Source organism: Stylophora pistillata, chromosome 11 (genome assembly GCF_964205215.1).
Source record: "Stylophora pistillata chromosome 11, jaStyPist1.2, whole genome shotgun sequence".
NCBI lineage: Eukaryota > Metazoa > Cnidaria > Anthozoa > Scleractinia > Pocilloporidae > Stylophora > Stylophora pistillata.
This window is the reverse complement of record NC_142529.1, coordinates 8,802,020-8,822,116: the sequence shown is the minus strand read 5'-3', so window position 1 is coordinate 8,822,116 and position 20,097 is coordinate 8,802,020. Positions and strand designations below refer to the sequence as shown.

The following is a 20,097-nucleotide window of genomic DNA, read 5'->3' as shown; positions in this document are numbered from 1 at the left end:
TGGGTACTTCGAAAAAGGGTCCTAGTTCAAAACGCTCTCAATATAAAAACTTCCTTTTGTCACTAAAAGTAAAAGTAAATAGTCCTTATTTCACTGATAAAATACATATAAAGTGTAATGGGCTAAAATATGTATTAATTACTTACAGCTAAGTTATGCTTAAAACTAAGTCTATTAATAAAATAATTTTCAAAACACTCAGTATTGCAAAGTGGATATATTGGCTTAACTTGCTTAAGCCTACGGGTAGCAGAGTTGATCCTGGGAAGGGAGTGGTGCAATGGATGATGTTCCCACGTGCTTAATTTTTTGAAGATACCTATATCAGACTTATCTAAGCAATTGATAATAGAAATCGAAGAGGACGTGTATCTACGTTTGTAACAACGATCCAGGAAGCATTGTATGGTAGTAAGTTCTGGTGGAGATTAACCATATATTGATATTCCGTAGGTAAGTTTAGGCAGAACCAGAGCGCTGAATAATTTATCCAACTCTGCCTGACAATAACCCTCTCTCCTAAGATTTCTAAGAATATATAGGCATTTATTAGCTGCAGCCAACTTATTCTTGATGTGAATAGAGAACCTACAATTTTCTTGAAATGTAACCCCCAAAATACGTAGATGTGAATATTGGGGGATATTCTGTACTGTTTCTAATACATTTTTGTAGCCCTTCTTTCGGAAAACCATTTCTTTACATTTAGAGAAATTACACTTCTTGGAATTATCGATAGACCATTTTGTAAAGTTATTAACTACATGAGCAGCAGTATTACTATCAGTATCACCCTTCCAAACCGAAATGATTAGAGTGGAGTCATCTGCATACTTGAACAACAAGGATTGCTATTTTGATGTCGCCAACTATGTAAGCTGTTAACTAGTTATGGTACCAGTAAAACTAGAAAGTTTTGTGTAAATCGTAGCAAAGGATAAGGATTTAGAGGGGGAGGATAGTTGTCAAAAGCCTTGCAGGGCTCAATTTGGGATTAGAACACAAAGTGCAGGTAAGGGGGGTTGGTCAGTTTTTAAATTATCAGGTTCAGTGCAAAATGTTTTGGGCTCAGCAAGACCAGTGCCGTGTGGCTAGCCGCCCCAGGGCTCTGGAGTGTAATGAGAATGCTGGTCACGTGACTTATGGATGCTCAAACCCTAATCCTAACCCAAATCTAACCCTAACCCAAAATAATGGTAAAGGGTCAATGGAACTGACGTGATTTCTGCAATCCCAACCCTAACCATAGGTTTTAGTCGAGACTCGTCATAGCTGTTTCCTGAGGGTGTCAAATACCTTAGTCACGTGATGTCCATTATTCCCCTAGGACGCGGAATGTCCAACCTTAACTGTATTTCAACCTTTTGCCTCGCTGAGAAATACGACTGTGACGAGCTTATCAACATGAGCAGGCGTTTTATTAATGAGAACATCGATTCCGTGGTTAAAATGGATGAATTTTTGCACTTGGAAGCTGAAGAGGTCGAGAGGAGGATTTCGTCCAACGAGATTAAAGTCGAAGATGATGTTTTTAAAATCATATCAGACTGGGTTAACCTCAGAAAGAACGAGCGAAAAACAGCATTTGAAGGATTGTTTCGTCATGTTCGACTGGGTTTTCAGTCGTGAAGTACAATGTAGAGCTGTGTAGATGGGAGACAGTTATTTCTAGTTTGATCAAGATTGTAGAGGGAATATTTGTGTTGTTGGAGCTGGTAGACACCTGTATATGATTCAAGGGTGGAAAAATACACAGGAATAATTCGCAAATGGTGAGAGATTTGACACTGAGGAGGAGAAATGAAAAGAAATCGCTGATATGAAGGCAGAAAGAGCTGGCGCTTTTGGGGTGGCCACTCGAGAGAAAATCGTCGTCGCTGGAGGGCTATGCGGAGGAAAATTATTAATTACTTGCGAGATGTATGATATATCAACAAATGAATGACAACGTTTTCAAGGCCTAAACGTTCCTCGTTACCATTTTAGTATGGTACAACTGAATGGAAAGCTGTACGTATTGGGTGGAATGACTCGTAAGGGCAACCTAAATTAGCTGAGTGTTGAGTGCTTTGACACAGCTAAGGACATATGGATCCAAAAAACAATCATGCCATTGGAAAGCATCTCCACAACATATAATCTGTTTATTGGATGTGCAATGAGGCTTTCCGAAGGAGCACTAGTGGAACTTAGTATTACAGAGGTGTAGTCTCCCAGTCAGTTAAAAATGCTGACTAGCGCGCCCTAACTGGACGACCGTGCACAATAATTAGGGACTTGTCATCATTTGTCGCCTGGGGGGTAAGGATTTTTGGCTATGTCATGATTAAATTTAACAGATCCCTCAATAGGCTATGTAGTATTCTAATGATTCTCCTTCAATGACCGTCAATTTCTTATAGTCCCCTTCTATTGGAGATGACCGATTCCCCCTCCATTTACCCTGGAAACCGTGTGATACTCACAAACCTCCAACCCATCCCCCCGTGTAAAGGTAAATTTTATCATGACATAGCCAAAAATCCTTACCCCCCAGTTCCTAAGTAGTGTGCTGAATAAACTCAGTGTTGTTGGTGAGAAGCCCCTTCGTTAATTTTTCCTTTGGAGGTGACTTATCACAATTATAAAGTTAACAAATCAAAATTGGTCTAGCATGGTCTGTACTCTTAAAGTCTGATCTTTAAGTACTTGTTTCTTCCGGCGACTTGATTTTTTTTTTGGGGGGGGGGGGGGGGCAACATGACTCAGGTTCCGGTAGAACATGAATTTGGGTGAGATGACTCTTGGGTGACTTGATTGATAACCTTCATCATCACAGTGGTCAAAATGTTGTGGACTCATGAGGTGCTGCCGAGTGAATCCGCAACAAATTTTGACTACTAGCTATGATGAGAAATTGTCGTCAATAAGAGTACAGACCACACAAAATCACTGTCCACTTGTTTTTGACTACAATATCGTTGTCAAATAAAATGACTCTAGCAGTGCCTGACATGTTGCGTGATATGTTAACGCAAGAAGCGTTGTCGACGATGGCAAATTAACCAATCAGATTGCAACATTACAATACCAATGTGGTAAAACAGAAATTATTCCTGGGTTTATCAATTACATGTGTAATTAGTTTAGTGTGCTTGATTGAGGACATTAAAGTTTTCTTCTGAAATTTGCACTGCCTTGAGTAGAAATTGAGTGAATTAAGAATTGACAAACATAAAATTCTAATGGCTTAAGTTGAGAAAGATTTGGGAAAATCCGTATTGTAGAGCACTTTATAGTTGTGTGAAGACGATTTGTTACAATAGAGATGGAAAACTAGCGATAGAGGAGTAATGGAGATAAAACACAGAAGAGTTTAATTCATAAAAATGTCACGCTTGGGCCGGTGACATTGATCTGGCAATAGAGCACATAAAGTGGACCATAAAATGGACTTTTCAAAGGCAGATACATAAAATACCAGAAGCACCTCAGTCCCACAACTTAGGGATTGACTGTTAAATTTATGAATAATGGCTGTTTTTCTCTATTTTCATCTTTTTATGTTTCAGCATTAACACAGTTTACTCCTTAAAGCCCTCTATAACTTATTGGCATGTGTATATTCAACTACTCATCAACATTATAACAGTAGTCATTTGATTCAAAATTGACATAGTACAAAAAACTCATTAGAACTAATAATCGTCAAAGCACAATCAGTTTTTCTATTTGAATTGATTTAGATGGCTAACTTGCTTAATGCCTCTCTATATGTTTGTTTAAGTAAATTGACATAAAAGGAATTCTGATTAGCCAGGCATAGAACTAGCTTTTCTGAGAGTTTCCTATTTTTAAAGTTTCCCCACTTTTTATGTGCAAATATTCTGTTATCGGATATCTTAATTTTTCCTCTTTTTTTTTTTGAAGTGACTTTAGGGTATTTAATTAACGTGAAACAACCTTCACACAACATGTTAAACCATTTATATGTATATCAATGTTTGTATTCAGTTGTTACCTAACTTTACAGTATTAATAGTGAGCAATCACTGTTAATTAGGTATCAAGATTATAAGTATTACTATTTTCCAATTTACTATAAGTATTACTATTTCCAATTCCACCTTTTTCAAAATCTTTTTCTCAGCTAGCTATTTATGATAACAGTACACTGAGTTGCTTTAAGCCTCTGCTCGATAACAGCCTCAAGTTTCTTGCAGACACTAAAGTGCCACTGGCAAAGATCAGACTTGACATGGTTGAAATGTTACTTGAGTTCAAGCATCTTGAGGGAATGAGAGATGTTTGCATTATGCTCGCTGTTGATACATGTATAACTAAAATGAGTGACAAAAAATAGTTTTTCATATAATTTAACTCAACTAACTTTACTTGAAAGTCCCCCTTTTACCCCCAAGCGATGTTGCTTGGTAGTTATGCTTTGTAATGAAGGAGAGTCCTCAGAGGGGGAGGGGTGGAGGAAAGATAAATGAGAGTAGTTAGTAACAGTTTAAGAGCATGCTAAGACATTTGCCATCATTGTAGTTAACCCTTGTTGACTATTATTATGCATTAGACTTACTATGACAACTCTGATTGGTCCAGAGGATACTGTCACTATACAATACCCTGTGAATGATGATTGTAAATGCGAGTAAAGTCTAACCGTAAAGTCTACCATTTAGAAAATACGAGTGAAGACGAACCATAAAGTCAACCGTTTACTCTTACACGAGGCACCGTGAGGTGAACTCAAAATTCAGCACTAAACTATCGAATTCAGATCGAATTCAGCTTGAATTCAGGTAAAAACTCGGTGGCCCTCGTGGTTTTTACTCGAAGGCCACTCACGCGCATGCCCGAAAGTCAAGCGCCTCCGCAGGGGACCCAGCTGGGGAAAGTGAAACCCAGCGGTAATAATGATAACCCAATATCTGCTGCAGATATTGGGTTATCATGTCAAGTTCAAAGTCTGCCTAGTCTGTAAGTCCCTCACCTGTGTTAGAATTCTCAAACTTTTGCAAACTCAGAGAGGTGTATTCTTTTGCAGATTGTTTAAGGAATGTATAATAAAACAATAATATTGAACTTGGGTTTTGCATGATACCATGATTTGTCAAACCTTTTATCTGTGTTATCTGCCTCAGCCTTTGCCTTTGGCAGATATTAACTAAGACCTCTGCATTGATAATCCATGATATCATGCTCAACCTCCTTCAATAATTGCTTATTGTTTAATTAAGTTGTAATAGTATAAATGCATAATCTGGTCATTATATCCCTAAGAGTGACCAGCATCTGATTTCTCCTATCTAAATCTATGACTTTCCAGGACAAAGCCACGTGTAGACTGTGATGGGAGAATTTGACCCCAGGAGGTCAAGTAATTCAACACATGTTGAAGGGTTGAATAAGCAGAGTATTTATTAGAAAAAGTGGTGAATCAAAACAGTACAGGGAACGGATGACAAAATTGAAGTTGTAAGTGTGAGTGTGGTTCAAACTAAAGTCAAACGATAAAAAAGAGAAAAGGGAAAGGCTAATGTAAGCTAATGCTACAACATGTAGATCAAGGACACTGATAAGGAACACAATTTTATAAATAAAACAAAATGATTACAACTGATGATGTGATCAGACTTACTTTGATCTTGCTCCTGCGGGTAGCAATCAATAGAAAAAAATAGCTTTGACAACTTAAGATGGCGAAACAACAACGGATCACTTAACAAATAAAAATGTAGTAGTGTGGCTGATTATATCGATTTCAAAGGTTATATAATTATTAACAAAATTTGATTCCTAGCAATCATGGCGTGAATAATAAAACTTAAATGCAACAAACTGATAACAAGTAATGACTAAGCAAACTAAAATAAGATGTGTTGTGCAAATAACAATATTATTACTGAATCACTCATTAAGATCAGGAGAATTGAGGAAATGATCAACCAAAGCTCTTGATTTCTCCACAAATTCTCCTTATCAGCAGCCTAGGAAATGAATATAGAACTGTATAGAGAACGTGCATACTGATGTTAAGGCATAAAGGATTGATTGCAGTGGTATTTCCAAAGGAGTTTTTAACTTCGGTCCGGGGCTCTTTCCACAAGCATATTTAAATGCATGTCAGGAGAAAGAGCCCCTGATCAAATGAGAAAATACATGGATTAGAAAGAGGCTTCTGGTCATGCTCTGAGGAATGTCAATTCCACTATAAAATTATTTGTTGCAGGTTTCGCAAACAGGTGAGGTCTGTTTTCCCTGATACTTGCATTAATTGAATAACTTTAATCTAATGTGAGAGCAGATGCTGTAAAGATTAGTTCATTCAAAATGATGAAAACAACTTCAAAATAGACGAGAAATGGCAATTTTGTCAAATGAATTCACAATTATTTGTACTGGTGCCAACCTTCCCAGCACACAGGCTCCCGCTTTTTCAAAAACCATAACTTAAATCCCCCTCCCCACTCCCCCCATTTGAGTCCAATTTCAGTGGTTTCAATGCACTGAAAGATTGATTGCTAGAATTTGGTACAAAATAAATTCAGAAAAATCTTTAATACTATCACATGCTTAAACATGCTCGAACACTTTAAAATTCCACACACCTGACTGAAAATTACTCAGTTGTTTCTAATGACTGTGTACCAGGATCTATATATTCATTAAAGTCATTAATGTGTACATGAGAAACTTAGGGGTGGCTTTTTCTGAACACCTCAACTTGTTCAGCCCTCTCACATCAGCTTGTCAAGATTATCAGAAAGTGTAACAAATCAGGAAAAATTTTCGTTAAATTTGAATTACTAACACTAATGATTAAACCCCCCCCCAAAAAAGCCAAGAGTTGTGAAGCAAAGTGGAGCTTAAGTGATCGTCAAGAAATTCAATTGAAAAAATTTCATAGTTATCCAAAAGTGAGCTTACAAACGTGATAAATTTTTTACCCCAAAGCTGGTTTTGTGCTCTGTTTGTTTCTACTACATAAAATAATGATACCACATACACGGCTAAAACAATTATTAAAAAAAAAGCAAATTAAACGAATAACCTAATATACTTCTACAGTCTCTCTCATATTGCTGGATCTATTTTTGTAGAGATGCATGCACTAGACTTGTGTGTAATGTGTAAATCAACCAATAAATTGCTGATACAGTAAAACAGCAAAGAGTCTTTTTAATCAGTCAATATTTCGACTTGTACCTTATGTAAATCGCCCAGGGCAGCACTCATATCCAGTTGAAATATTCATTATGTCTTCGACCAGATGCTCCATCTCCTTGCAGTTTACTCAAGCGTTTCTTATAAACGGTTGAGCAAAGAGGTATAGACTTAGCTTTTCAGAAATTTTTATCGGGAGACTATTTCCCCTAGAATTTTTTAGAATCACCAAGGCTCACTTCCTTAGAACTGTTGTCTTGTTCGTTGAACTCGTCTCCAGAGTCTCTAGAGTGATTGTTGGGCTGAAACTCGATGAGACGAGAAGGAGAATGGGAACGAGGTAAGAACTTCCTCTTCCACATCACTGTTCATCACTGGGAGATAAATTGGAGGGATCTGTTCCCAAAAAGAAGGATATTCTATGAAAATGGAAGAATTACAGTCCTTGAGCAAACTTCTCTCTGTGTGGAATTGATGAAGCGCCTCAACTTTCAGCGAAAACAAGATTATTTGTGCGACATTAGTTTGGTTTCCAAAGACGACAGTGAGTTAAAGGCTCACACAAATGTTCTTTCCGCCGCAAGTCCGTTCTTTTTCAAGCTTCTTCAGAGCGACATGAAGGAGATTCGAGAAGAGATTATTCGATTTGAGGAGATCTCAGGATCTGTTATGGAAGATGTTTTGGAATTCATCTACACCGGAACTGTGGAAGTAACTCAGGAGAATGCTAAGGAACTGATCGCCGCTGGGAATTATTTGATCATACCGAGCTTGAAAACTGTTTCTGGTCGATCTTTAGAACAAGAAATGTCCAACCTTAACTGCATTTCAACCTTTTACTTCGCTGAGAAATACGATTGTGACGAGCTTATAAACGCCAGTAGGCGTTTTATTAACGAGAACATTGATACTGTGGCAAAAATGGATGATTTTTTGCACTTGGAAGCTAAAGAGATCGAGAGATGGATTTCGTCTGATGAGATAACAGTTAAAGAGGAAGCTGATGTTTTAAAAATCATATTAGACTGGGTAAACTTCAGGAAGAACGAGCGAAAAGCAGCATTTGAAGAATTGTTTAGTCACGTTCGACTGTATTTTTTTCGCGTGACTGTCTGGAGGATGTCGTGACAAACGAATTTGTTCGTGACAGTGCTGTTTGGTGAGGCTGACGTTAGATGCTACAATAAAGATGGCCACTTTTTCCGATGAAGATGATCTCCCGAAGTCACCGAGAAAAGCATATGATACACGTGTTATTGTTGCTAGTGGTGGCAAGTACACTTTTTGTTATCTCCCTGAAGAGGACCTGTGGAAGCGCTTACCAGATGGTCTAAAGGACACTAACGCCTCTGCAACTCAGATGATAAAATTCCGTAATCAGTTGTTTGCCTTCACCCGTTACATGTACCAAAATACAGAGAGATATGATCCTGTTTTTAACGTTTGGTCCGAGCTAAACTTGCACGCAGGTTCTGCAAAGCTGGCCGTTCTTGAAGGAGAAATTTATGCTGTTGAATTTAACAGATTTAACTGGACAACTATTACGAGGAGGTACAATGTAAAGCAGTGTACATGGGAGAAACTTATCTTATCTCGTGGACAGTGTGGAGTGGATGCTTGTGTTGTTGCAGCCGGAATCGAGACCATAGTGAGGACCACGTCGCAAAAGCTGAGAGATTTCACACCGTGGAGAATAAGTGGAAGGAAAGCGCGGACATGCTAGAAGGAAGAAGCCAAGCTTTTGGAGTGGCCTCTCAAGAGAAAATCTTCTTTGCAGGAGAAATAAGCGGGAGAGGGAGATTACAAACTTGTGAGATGTACAAAACGTCGACAAATGAGTGGCAACGTATTGCGAACTTGAATGTTCCACGTTATGACGGCAGTATGGTTTGTTTGAATGGAAAGCTGTACTTACTGGGTGGAAGAAATCAGAAGGACCAAAGTGAACTGAGTGCTGAATATTTTCATCTGGCAAACGAACAATGGATCCAGATAACAACCATACCAGTGACGAAGATCGACCCAGAAAATAAAAATGAATTCACTGCCTCTGTTCTGAGGCTCTCCAGAGAATTACGAGACAACCTAAACATTGTTGAGCCTAGTTTCTTCGAAATGTATACTTGACTGCTTCGCATTTTTCACGCTGACTGCCTCTGAAGTCAAAAAGAAGACGAAACAGGTCCGGCTTAACGGACAGACTAGCTTACTGTAGATGAGTAGAATATGGTCACCATTGAGCAATCAGTTACATTTGAAACCTGTTGAGCTCAGCGAAATGCACACGGCAATGCAGGAGAATGGGTCCCCCAGCAGTTTTCAAAATCTGGGTACAGGTTGCTCTATAAGAACTTACATAATTATGGATTATGGATTAGATCACTCTTAAATCGTATTTTTCACGAATAAGTTGAATGACGGATTAAATAAACAGACATATGTCAGCGAATAAGAAGAAAGGAATCCTTGATTCGTCGTTAGAGTAAATGCACCACTGACCAGACCAAACGCGTTAAGCGTTGTTTGCGTGGGAAAAATGTAACCTGCACCGACAAGCGCGGGAAAGCACAGTTCTGAGTGCCATTTTGGCTGTTTCTGATTGATAAGAATACTCGAATCTGTACTCTGGTTAAATAAAACGAAGTGTATATGGTTTTGGAAACCTTTGGTAGCTTACTACCTTTAACACCTATTGCTTGTTAGGATAAGACACTACCAGCTTTGTTTTACACAGGGGGTGTGTAGGGGCTTGTTGGAAACAGAGAAACCAAAGTGGGCATAGAAATAAAATGCCACAACAGCAATTGGTCCAAACTGAAAAACTGCCGTAAACCCTTTATACCTTAACAGTGGTATTCATATTCTCCACACTATTCTATTTACATTTCCTATGGAGCTGACAAGGAGAATTTGATTGACAGTCAGAAACACTGTTTCTTAAACACGAAAATCTGAATGCAAAAACAAATAAATAAAGAAAATCTTAGTAAGTAGTGAATCCTACCCCTGTGTGTTATGCCACTTAAACACGAAGGCGCGCTATATAAGGAAGTCTTCCCTGGGAAGACCTAGGCTCATTTGTCACTCACCGTTGACGTGTGCGGATCAAATGTAAATGCTGGTAGACGAACAAAAGGAGCTAATGAGATATCTATTGTTTACTTGCACCAGCATGGTGGCATGAGGTAACGTGCGAACCACCTACTTCGATCTCAAATTTACCGCCACAAATGAAGACAGTTTCCATTGGAGAAAGGAAATACAAATCTCAAAAATTCTTGTATTGTGATGAAGACATAAAACAATTTTGAGGAATGCGCCCGCTGCTCACTGCTTTGGAGTAGCTGTAGCTCAAGCTGACTTGACTCTGAGAGTTCTACATCACCCGACGGTTGATTGACAAATGGTCCAGTGGGACCTAAGGCTCGTTTCAGTAGCGCGCCTTCGTGTTTAAAAGTGGGAGTTGAATCTTTCGAACACACGCTATGTAAGCACTATTTAAATGGCAATCTAAAAGTTACGAAAACGGCTTGGAAAAAGTGACATGTAAATGAACAAGCCGTACGTCTGAAAAAATTAGGCTTCCTAAACGGATTAAACACAGGTATAAATTAATTCAATGATTACTGAGTTTAATTCTAAAGCAAAGAATGGTCACAGTTAAGCAAAGATGTGTAGGTAAACCTACAACGGAATAAAACCTGGTCGAATCTCTGTTGTCTGAGCTATGTTCGAACCCGAGTCACGTCAGAGTTAACGTAATCTTGCAATACCGGGGCAAACTGTATTTCGACCAGTAACGCTTGTCCTCTTCAGAACCAGTAAAATGTTTGGTTGACCTGTACCTGTATCTTTTTACCATAGCTAATGATAGCTTGCTTGCTCTCATATCTTCTCGTCTCCAGAACTCCCCAGCCCAGGGACTCGGGAGCTGAAAAAGAAAATTGGATATCAGCTATACTTCCACTTTCAATATATTTTCCGTGTGTTCCTCATTATGAGAAACATTTGAGCGGATTCTAGTGTACGAGGAAATAAGGATATTCTGTAAACGGTGGAAGATATTAGACCTATCTCAGCTGCGGAACAAGCGTTGTTCTGTATGGAATTGATGAAGCGCCCAAAACACTCATTGAGGACAAGATTATTTGTGCGACATTACTTTGGTTTCCAAAGATAACAGAGAGTTAAAGGCTCACAGAAACGTGCTTTCCGCCGTAAGTCCGATCTTTTTCAAGCTTTTTTAGAGCGACACGAAAGAGAATCGCGAAAGGATTATCCGATTTTAGGAGATCTCAGGATCTGTTGTTTTGGAATTCCGATCTGCTGTGGAAGTGGTCCAGTAAAATGCCGAGGAATTAATCGCTGCAGGGAGGTATATGATCATACCGAGCTTTAAAACTGTTTCAGGGCGGTTTTTGGAACCAAAAATGTCACATATGAACGTTGTATTCCAACCTTTTACCTCGCTGAGGAATACTATTAAGAAGAGCTTATCAACATCATCAGACTAACGCTCGAAAAGTCAGCTTTTTAACCCTTTACGTACGGTGGCCAATTTACAATTTCAACTTAGTTGATATAACCAAATTACAATAGATGTTTTTTTAGATTGTAGCTAAATATGTCTCCTCCTTCCCTTACAGTTCAATTCATATTAAGTTTTATTGAATGGTGCTAGGGTGCAAGGTCCAGGGTTCATGTGAGTCATGGAAATCCGAGAAAATCCTAGAATTTCATCTCTCACGGCCAGGAGGATCTTGATTCATAATTTGAGTAATTTTTCCCACCTAACGGACCCTGTGGTCTCTCGATTTATGGTGCTGGTAGGTGAATAAAAGTGCCATCGAACCCTTTCTCAAGAAATGCCACTAAAGACGCCGTATTTTCCATGGACCAAGAGCGCAAGGTCTAAGAGAAAAACTCCGTAGAAAATTTCTGCTCTTAAGCAAGATTTTAAAAGGCGAACTACACCATTATACTCTGCAGTCAACTGTCGGAAACAAATCTCACTGCTCTCCGTGGAAAATACTTCAACTTCCTTTAGTAATGGATCTACAAAACAACCACACCAGAGACAAAATGGCAGTGACAGATAGAGACTGTCCTTCTCTTCTCCACAATCTCCCAGGGGACTCGGCAACCGAGCGCGTATGGGACTGAGTGGGAACCATCCATGCTTCCGCTTTCGGTATTTTTCCCGAGTATTAATCCACTTTATCAGAATCTGCCCACGGAAATTGGGAAATTCTGTTAAATATGGAAGATATACAGCCTATCTGAGCTGCCGAAGAAACGGCTTTCTGTGTAGAACTGATGAAGCGCCTCAACGCACAGCGAAAACAAGATTACTTGTGCGATGTTACTTTTGTTTCCAAAGACGACAGAGAGTTAAAGGCTCACAGAAATGTTCTTTCCGCCGCAAGTCCGTTCTTTTACAGACTTCTTCAGAACGACATGAAAGAGAATCGAAAGGGGATTGTTCGTTTTGAGGAGATTTCAGGATCTGTTATGGAAGATATTTTGGAATTCATCTACACTGGAACTGTAGAGGTTACTCAGGAGAACGCAAAGGAACTGATCGCCGCAGGGAATTATCTGATCGTTTCGGGCTTGAAAATTGTTTCAGGGCAGTTTTTGGAACGAGAAATGTCACACATTAACTGTATTTCAACCTTTTACCTCGCTGAAAATACGATTGTGACGAGCTCATCGCCAGCAGCAGGCGTTTTATTCACGAAAACATCGTTTCCGTGGCAAAAATTGGTGAATTTTTGAACTTGGAAGCTAGAGAGATCGAGAGGTGGATTTCGTCCGACGAGATTATAGTCAAAGAGGAAGTTGATGTTTTTAAAATCATATTGGACTGGGTAAACCACAGAAAGAGCGAGCGAAAAGCAGCATTTGAAGAATTGTTTAGTCACGTTCGACCAGGTTTCTGTCGCGTGACTGTCTGGAGAATGTCGTGACAAACGAACTTGTTCGTGACAGTGCTGTTTGTTTGAGGCTGACGTTAATTAGATACTACATGATAAAGATGGCTACTTTTGCCGATGAAGATGATCTCCCGCAGTCAACGAGAAAGGGAAATGACACACTTATTATTGTTGCTCGTGGTGGCAAATACACTTTTTGCTATCTCCCTGAGCAAGACCAGTGGAGGCATTTACCTGACGGTTTGAAAGTAAAAGAGGGTGATGGTACAGTCACGACAAACTACTGCGATCAGTTGTTTACCTTTAGTGACTTTCCAGATACAGAGAGACTCGATCTGTTTTGTAATGGTTGGTCAGCAGTAAACTTGCACTCAAATTCTACTAAGGTGGCTGTGGTAAAAGGAGACATTTATGCCGTTCTAGTCAGGACCTGCCGCTATTGGGAAAATAATACCGTGAAGAGATATGATGTGAAATAGTGGGCATGGAAGACACTCGATTACTCATGTGATAGAGAGTGTAAAGCAAAAAATGCTTGTATTGTTGCTGGTGGCAGCCATTCGTATATGTTTGGTGGGATGAATCCAGACATAAAACAATCCATCGCTGAGGCTGAGAGATTTGACACTGTGGAGAACAAATGGGAGGAAATCGCAGACATGCTGGAAGGAAGAGGGAATGCTTTTGGAGCAGCTACTCAAGAAAAAGTCTTCGTCGCAGGGGAATTACGAAATGGGGAAATATTGAACACTTGCGATATGTACAATACGTCAACAAACGAATGGAATGGCAACTCGTTGGAAGCTGAATCAGTTCGACGATGTTTACATACGGAAGTAGGTTCGTCTGAAAGGAAAGCTATACATTCTGGGTAGGAGAAATGAAAGGGGCCAAACTGAACCGAGTGTTGAATGTTTTGACACAGCTAAGGACACATGGATCCTTACAACAATATCATTAGTCACCTCATACCCGTTCAAAAGAATCCAGCTCCTGACTTTCCTATATTCTCCCTCGAGATTCTGCTAACAACGTTTTCCCAGTCCCCTGGTACTGTGTTTCTACTCGTTCCCAGAGTCTTCCAGCTGACTTGGGAAAGAAAAATCGTAGGAAAGTGGGAACCAGCTATACTTCCGCTTTCGGTATTCTTCCAGATTAATCCATATTATCAACAAGGTTTGGGCAGAATTTGCCAACAGAAATAAGGATATTGTATAAAAGATGGAAGATTTACAGCCTATCTCAGCTGCTGAACAATCGGTTTTCTGTGTGGAAATGTTGAAGCGCCTTAACATTCAGCGAAAACAAGATTATTTGTGCGACATTACTTTGGTTTCGAGGGATAACAGCGAGTTTAAGGCTCACAGAAATGTCCTTTCCGCCGTTAGTCCGTTCATTTGCAAGCTTCTTCAGAGCGACATGAAGGAGAATCGCGAAGGGATTATTCGATTTGAGGAGATTTCAGGATCTGTTCTGGAAGATGTTTTGGAATTCATCTACACTGGAACTGTGGAAGTAACTCAGGAGAATGCAAAGAAACTGATCGCCGCAGGGGATTTTTTGATCATACCGAGCTTGAAAACTGTTTCGGGGCGATTTCTAGAGGGAGAAATGTCCAATTCAAATTGCATATCGACCTTTTATTTCGCTGAGAAATACGACTGTATCGAGCTTATTGGCAACAGCGAGAAATTCGTCCACGAGAATTTCGCCTCGGTAGGAGAAATGGATGAATTTCTGAGCTTGGAGGCTAAGGAGGTGGCGAGGTGGATTTCAAGTGACGAGATTGCTGTGGAAGCGGAAGCCAGCGTCTTCAAGATCATACTTAAATGGGTTGAACATAACAAGAGCGAGCGAAAAGCAGCATTTGAAGAACTGTTTCGTCACGTTAGACTGAGTTTTCTGTCGCGTGACTGTTTGGAGGGTGTCGTGACAAACGAACTGGTGTGTGAGAATTATGCTTGTGTAAAGCTGGTCATGAATGCTACCGTAAAGATGGCTACTTTTGCGAGTGAAGATGATCTCCCGCAGTCACCAAGAAAAGGTCTGGAAACACGTGTTATTCTAGCATGTGGTGGCTTGTACACATTTTGTTATCTCCCAGAAAAAAACCAGTGGAAACGACTGCCAGACGGGTCAACTGAGAGAAACCAGAAAACGCAAATGCTCACATTTCGTGATCAGCTGTACATGTTCGAGGAATTCAGCCAGGCAGACAAGTATGATCCCGTGTTTAATGGCTGGTCAATGTCGGATCTGATTGACGTATCGGCAGATAGCGCCATCGTGACCGTTGTCAAAGGGGATATGTACGCCATTGAAGTTAACAAACCTGTTGGAAAGTCTACTATGAAGAGATTCAACGTGGAGCTTTGTACATGGCAAATAGTTGTGGAATTTCCTCAAGGCTTTAGGAGCGGGTCCTGTGTTGTCGCGGGTGGTAGCCGTCTGTATTTTTTAGGTGGATCAGCCCCTAGCAGTGCTAGTTACGTCGCTACAGCTGAGAGATTCAACACTGTGAAAAACCAATGGGAGGAAATCGCTGACATGCAGCAAGGAAGGGGTGGTGCCTTTGGAGTGGCAACTAAACAAAAGATTTTTGTTGCTGGAGGCTTAAACGAAAAGAATAAGGTGTCAAGAAGATGCGAGATGTACAATATTTCGACAAACGAATGGCACTTCATTGGAAGCTTAAACGCTTGGCGTGTGTATGGCAGCATGGTGTGTCTGAATGGTATCTTATATGTTCTGGGTGGCACCAAGAATAATAGAGATAGGTTATTGTCAGTTGAATGTTACGATTCAACAGAAGATAAGTGGATTGAGAAGACATCTATACCAGTGGAAAAGTACACATCAGGAAATAAGGACACATTCGCTGGATGTGTAATGAAGCTCTCTAAAGGAGTGCTGAAGAAACCCAACTTCGGCACGGAAGAGGAAATGAAGCCAGTAACCAGCCAAACCGGCTTCGGCCTCTCGTCAGGAAGCACTACCGTCATCGCCTCCCTCCTCTTTGGCTCCAGAGCATCCGCCGCTCGTGTTGTGGCTCCTATTCCAGTATTTGAGTTGTGTGATGATGATGACTGAGTTAGCTTCTATACAATTCCCCTTAGTTTCCTTCAAGGAGAGAGTTTATTGTTTTTCTCACGGGTGTTCAAACTTAAGAAATCTTTACAATGTTTCTATATCAGTGGACAAGGGATTAAACAAAAAAGCTTCTTACACATCTGGGAGATAAGATATTCTGTGTGTGTTTCATTACAGTTATTCGACGTTAAAATATAATCTTGCCCGTTTAAATAGCATGATGAAACTTACATCTAAAAAATACAGTCTTGTGTTAGTAGCACACAGATTTAGCAATAACAAGATGCTTTAATAATTGCAAAGGAGCATGCGAAAAGTTATATTAATAAAGCTGTCGCAAATTCAATTTTATTTCATACATACTGAGATTTACACTGTGAAGTAGTGTCGTTCGCGTGTCCGATTGAACGATCCGATGTGTTTTCACAGTTTTTCGCTCACAATCATTGCAATGTGTCGGTCGGTAAGAAAAAGTCTCAGTATGTATCAAATAAAAACATCAAGTGACCATGGAAAGTGCTTGAACAATTTTGATTCACTCGTTGCGATGCATAATTCTCAAACTCATTAAGAATTCGTCAAGTTACAAACCAATCAGGATACGCCAATTTGGCCACGTGTGCGCTTAGAAACCCCGATGAAACACTGGACAGAGGCTTTTCCACTATACTTTGATGAAATATCAAACCCTAGAATTGATAAAATGTCAAACTCCACTGATGGAGAATTTATCCGCGTACGATGCCAAAATCAGTCAGAATTTTTTCATTGTTCTTGGCTAATGATGCACGATTGAGAAGCAATTTCAAAAAATCGTGCTTCGTGTTTCATTGGGGTTTTCAAACACTCGAAAACAATTAAAGCACGAGGCCGTAGGCCTCGTGCTTTCATCAGTTTTCTCGTGTTTGGAAACCCCGATGAAACAATCACACTCGTTTATGAAATATTACAGGAAAAACTCACTCGTTCACGTTTTCAAGCATCGTAACTAGTGAATGAAAATTGTTTGTGCGCACTTTCCATGGAATAATCTCTATGAACTGTCGCCCGTAGTAATAATTTTCTTCCTTTTTATTCCACATTACTGTGAGAGTTCGGATTACATTGAACTATTATACTTTTATGGTCTTGATGACAATGCCTTTTTTTTATCTTTAAGTCCTCGTTAACTGAAGGGGTTTCTTTCCGAAAACAATCAGTTTACTACAAACCATTGTAAAGACAGCAGGCACCTTCAGATTAAGGAGGATGCGCATATTCGTTTTTAAAGAATAAATACAACAAGCATGACAATGATTTAAGATAAATTGACAAGCCTCAGTAGTTTGTAGGGTGATGATGGACAGTAATTAGTGAGTAAGCTGCTCCACAATAAAAAAAGTGCGTGACTTCCAAGGGTGGTGTGTCGTTTAGTTGTCGAAACACTCTCTCATTGTAATCCACATCTCCTGAGGTGGACTCACCCCACTTTTGACAAAAAATAATATCGAAATGTATCCTCCCTGATTTACCTCAATAATTCTAGCGAGTATGTTGGTTTGATTTAGCAGTGTAGTTGCAATCCTGGTAACACCACTTATTACGACCAAACATAAGGAGAATTGTTCCTTAATCTTCTAACCCTTGGGAGTAATAGCCTCTACCGATAATTTCTCCCCACAGTATCATTCTTGAGTCACACATTAATGTTGTGAGAATATAGAAAATGATCGTGAGGTCAAGAAACTCTTGAATGCTGAGAAATTGTCCTTGTAACTGGCATTGAAAATGTACCTACACTGTGTGTAGGTTTTTTTGTATAGTGTAGGCAAAATTAAGCAGTTCTTGGGGTTTAACTAGTTAAGAAAAAATTCATAAACTGAAGTTAGTTAATAAGGAAACTATAACAATCATGCTGTTAAGGATACTCAAACGATTCATTCAGTCTAAGTGGAATTTGATTTGTTTGTTACCAATTACTTTAGTTACGGATGTGGTTATGTTGTTGTCTGTTCTCGATTGGTTTTGTAATCAGATATTTTAGCGTCCCCACGCGCGTATAAAAGCCTCGTTTAGCGTCCCTTTAGCCAGTGTATAATTGTATTTTGCCTTGTCCATTCTATCTGTTCGACTTGCCGTTTTTTGGTTCTTAACCTTTGGCACAAGCGGGACCGATATGTGAGTAATTTTGCTAGTTTCCTCCTTTGATTAGTTTTCTTGTTTTGGGTAGAAGCACGCTAACGTACAGAGTCGTACAATAGCACAATTTATTGTTTTCAATCTAAAGGAGGCGAATCAAAGAATGAGACGCTAAGCTGGGAGCGCCATTTTGTTAATCTTACAATCGATTTAAATCTCGAGTTATTTTGATGTAGCTTATTATGATTTTCGAGTATTCCTGTTGATTGTTGTTAATTTTGATCGCGTTATCTACGGAGGCAGGTTAATTGCTCTAAGCGTTTTGTTCATGAGTTACGCAACGTTTTAAGTAAATTACATTGTTATTTCAGTTTACGATCGTGATCGTGATTGTCTATCGTGGTTCGCTAATCGTTCATCATCATTAAATCACCGTTAACCGTCAACCTTGGTTTTCCGTGGTTATTGGTACTTGAAGCACACGACCTGTAAGATAGTCCCGTAGCATTAACACGCTTTAGCGACACCCTTCGACCTAGATCTCGTTTGTCGCAAGTGTCACACATGCAATGAACAAAACAAATACACACAACACATTTTTTTTTAAGGGCGCCCAATGTCTATGGTCAGCTGCTTTGCAGCAGAGCGCATATTGACTGATTAGTTGCACAAACAAGTTTCGTCTAACGTCCTTGCAAATTTGTTTTCCAAGTTCTAACACTCCAAGAAAAGCTCCTAACTCATCCGCCATCTTTTTTGAGGCTTGAACACTCAAATAGCTGGCGCTGTTAAAGTATTATATTTATACAAAGTCGTATATTTTACAAAACAAGAGTTACATTTTCGTAACAAATCGTATATTTTACAAAACAAGTTTTATATTTCCGCATTAAGTCGTATATTTTACAAAACAAGCGTTATATTTTAGCAACAAGTCGTATATTTTACAAAACAAGTATTAGATATCCATACACAAGTATTTTTGTTCGCTTCGGCGGGCCATAATCAGTTGTCGCCATTCGCCATCGGATAATAAAGCTGGGGTTATAAAACTGACTGCCACTTAACTGAAAATTAGGGGGGCAATCATGATATTACAAGGCCTTTATTATGATGTGGGGATCAGGAAATAAATATTTTATAGGGATAGTGTCTTCTTTTCTTTATACAAACGCTATTAACAGACAAGGTGAACAAACCACAGTGAAAAAATACAACGTGGAATCGTATATTTGGGAGACGCTTCTCTCGTCTCTTGAAGGCTGTAGAAGGGAAGCTTGTGTTGTTGCAGCCGGCAGCCATCTCTACGTGCTTGGTGGGAGTCCTCCCTCGTCGTCACAAAACGTCGCCACAACTGAGAGATTTGACACTGTGGAAAACAAATGGGAGGAAATCGCTGACATGCGAGAAGAAAGAGGTAATGCTTTTGGAGAGGTCATGCATCTGAAAATCTTTGTCGCTGGTGGATCGCATATAGAGAGACCGTCAGTGTTGCAAACTCGTGAGGTGTATTCTATGTCAACAAATGAATGGCACCTTACCGATCCTTACCGGAAGCTTGATTGTTTCTCGTAAGGGCGGAAGTAATATGGTTTGTCTGAATGAAAAATTGTTTGTGTTGGGTGGAAAGAATGACCGTAACGAGGCCGAACGGATGATTGAATGCTTTGATCCTGTGGAGGGCAAATGGATCCAGAAGACAATCATACCAGTAGAAAGGTTTGACAGAGGGAGTAAGGTTTCATTTACTGGCTGCGAACTGAAGCTTTGTAAGGGATTACTGGACAAACTTGAAGATTAA

General features: G+C 39.6%; 2 protein-coding genes and 3 pseudogenes across 2 annotated transcripts; all 5 read left to right on the top strand.

The window, feature by feature from the left end:
* LOC148719896 (kelch-like protein 11) overlaps positions 1-681 on the top strand; it is a 2,654-nt pseudogene extending 1,973 nt beyond the window's left edge.
* Positions 682-7,290: 6,609 nt separating this feature from the next.
* On the top strand, positions 7,291-10,816 carry LOC148719895 (kelch-like protein 25; annotated as a pseudogene).
* A 1,513-nt stretch (positions 10,817-12,329) lies between these two features.
* LOC111345506 (kelch-like protein 25) lies at positions 12,330-17,573 on the top strand. The gene has a single exon (XM_022952792.2). It carries the CDS (start codon positions 14,310-14,312, stop codon positions 16,176-16,178), a length of 1,869 nt encoding a protein of 622 aa, XP_022808527.2. The 5' UTR covers positions 12,330-14,309; the 3' UTR covers positions 16,179-17,573.
* LOC148719894 (kelch-like protein 2) lies at positions 12,469-12,930 on the top strand. Its single transcript, XM_088739192.1, has one exon. The coding sequence runs from the start codon at positions 12,469-12,471 to the stop codon at positions 12,928-12,930; it is 462 nt and encodes a 153-aa protein (XP_088595318.1).
* A 1,612-nt stretch (positions 17,574-19,185) lies between the features above and the next one.
* LOC148719893 (kelch-like protein 23) lies at positions 19,186-20,097 on the top strand (annotated as a pseudogene).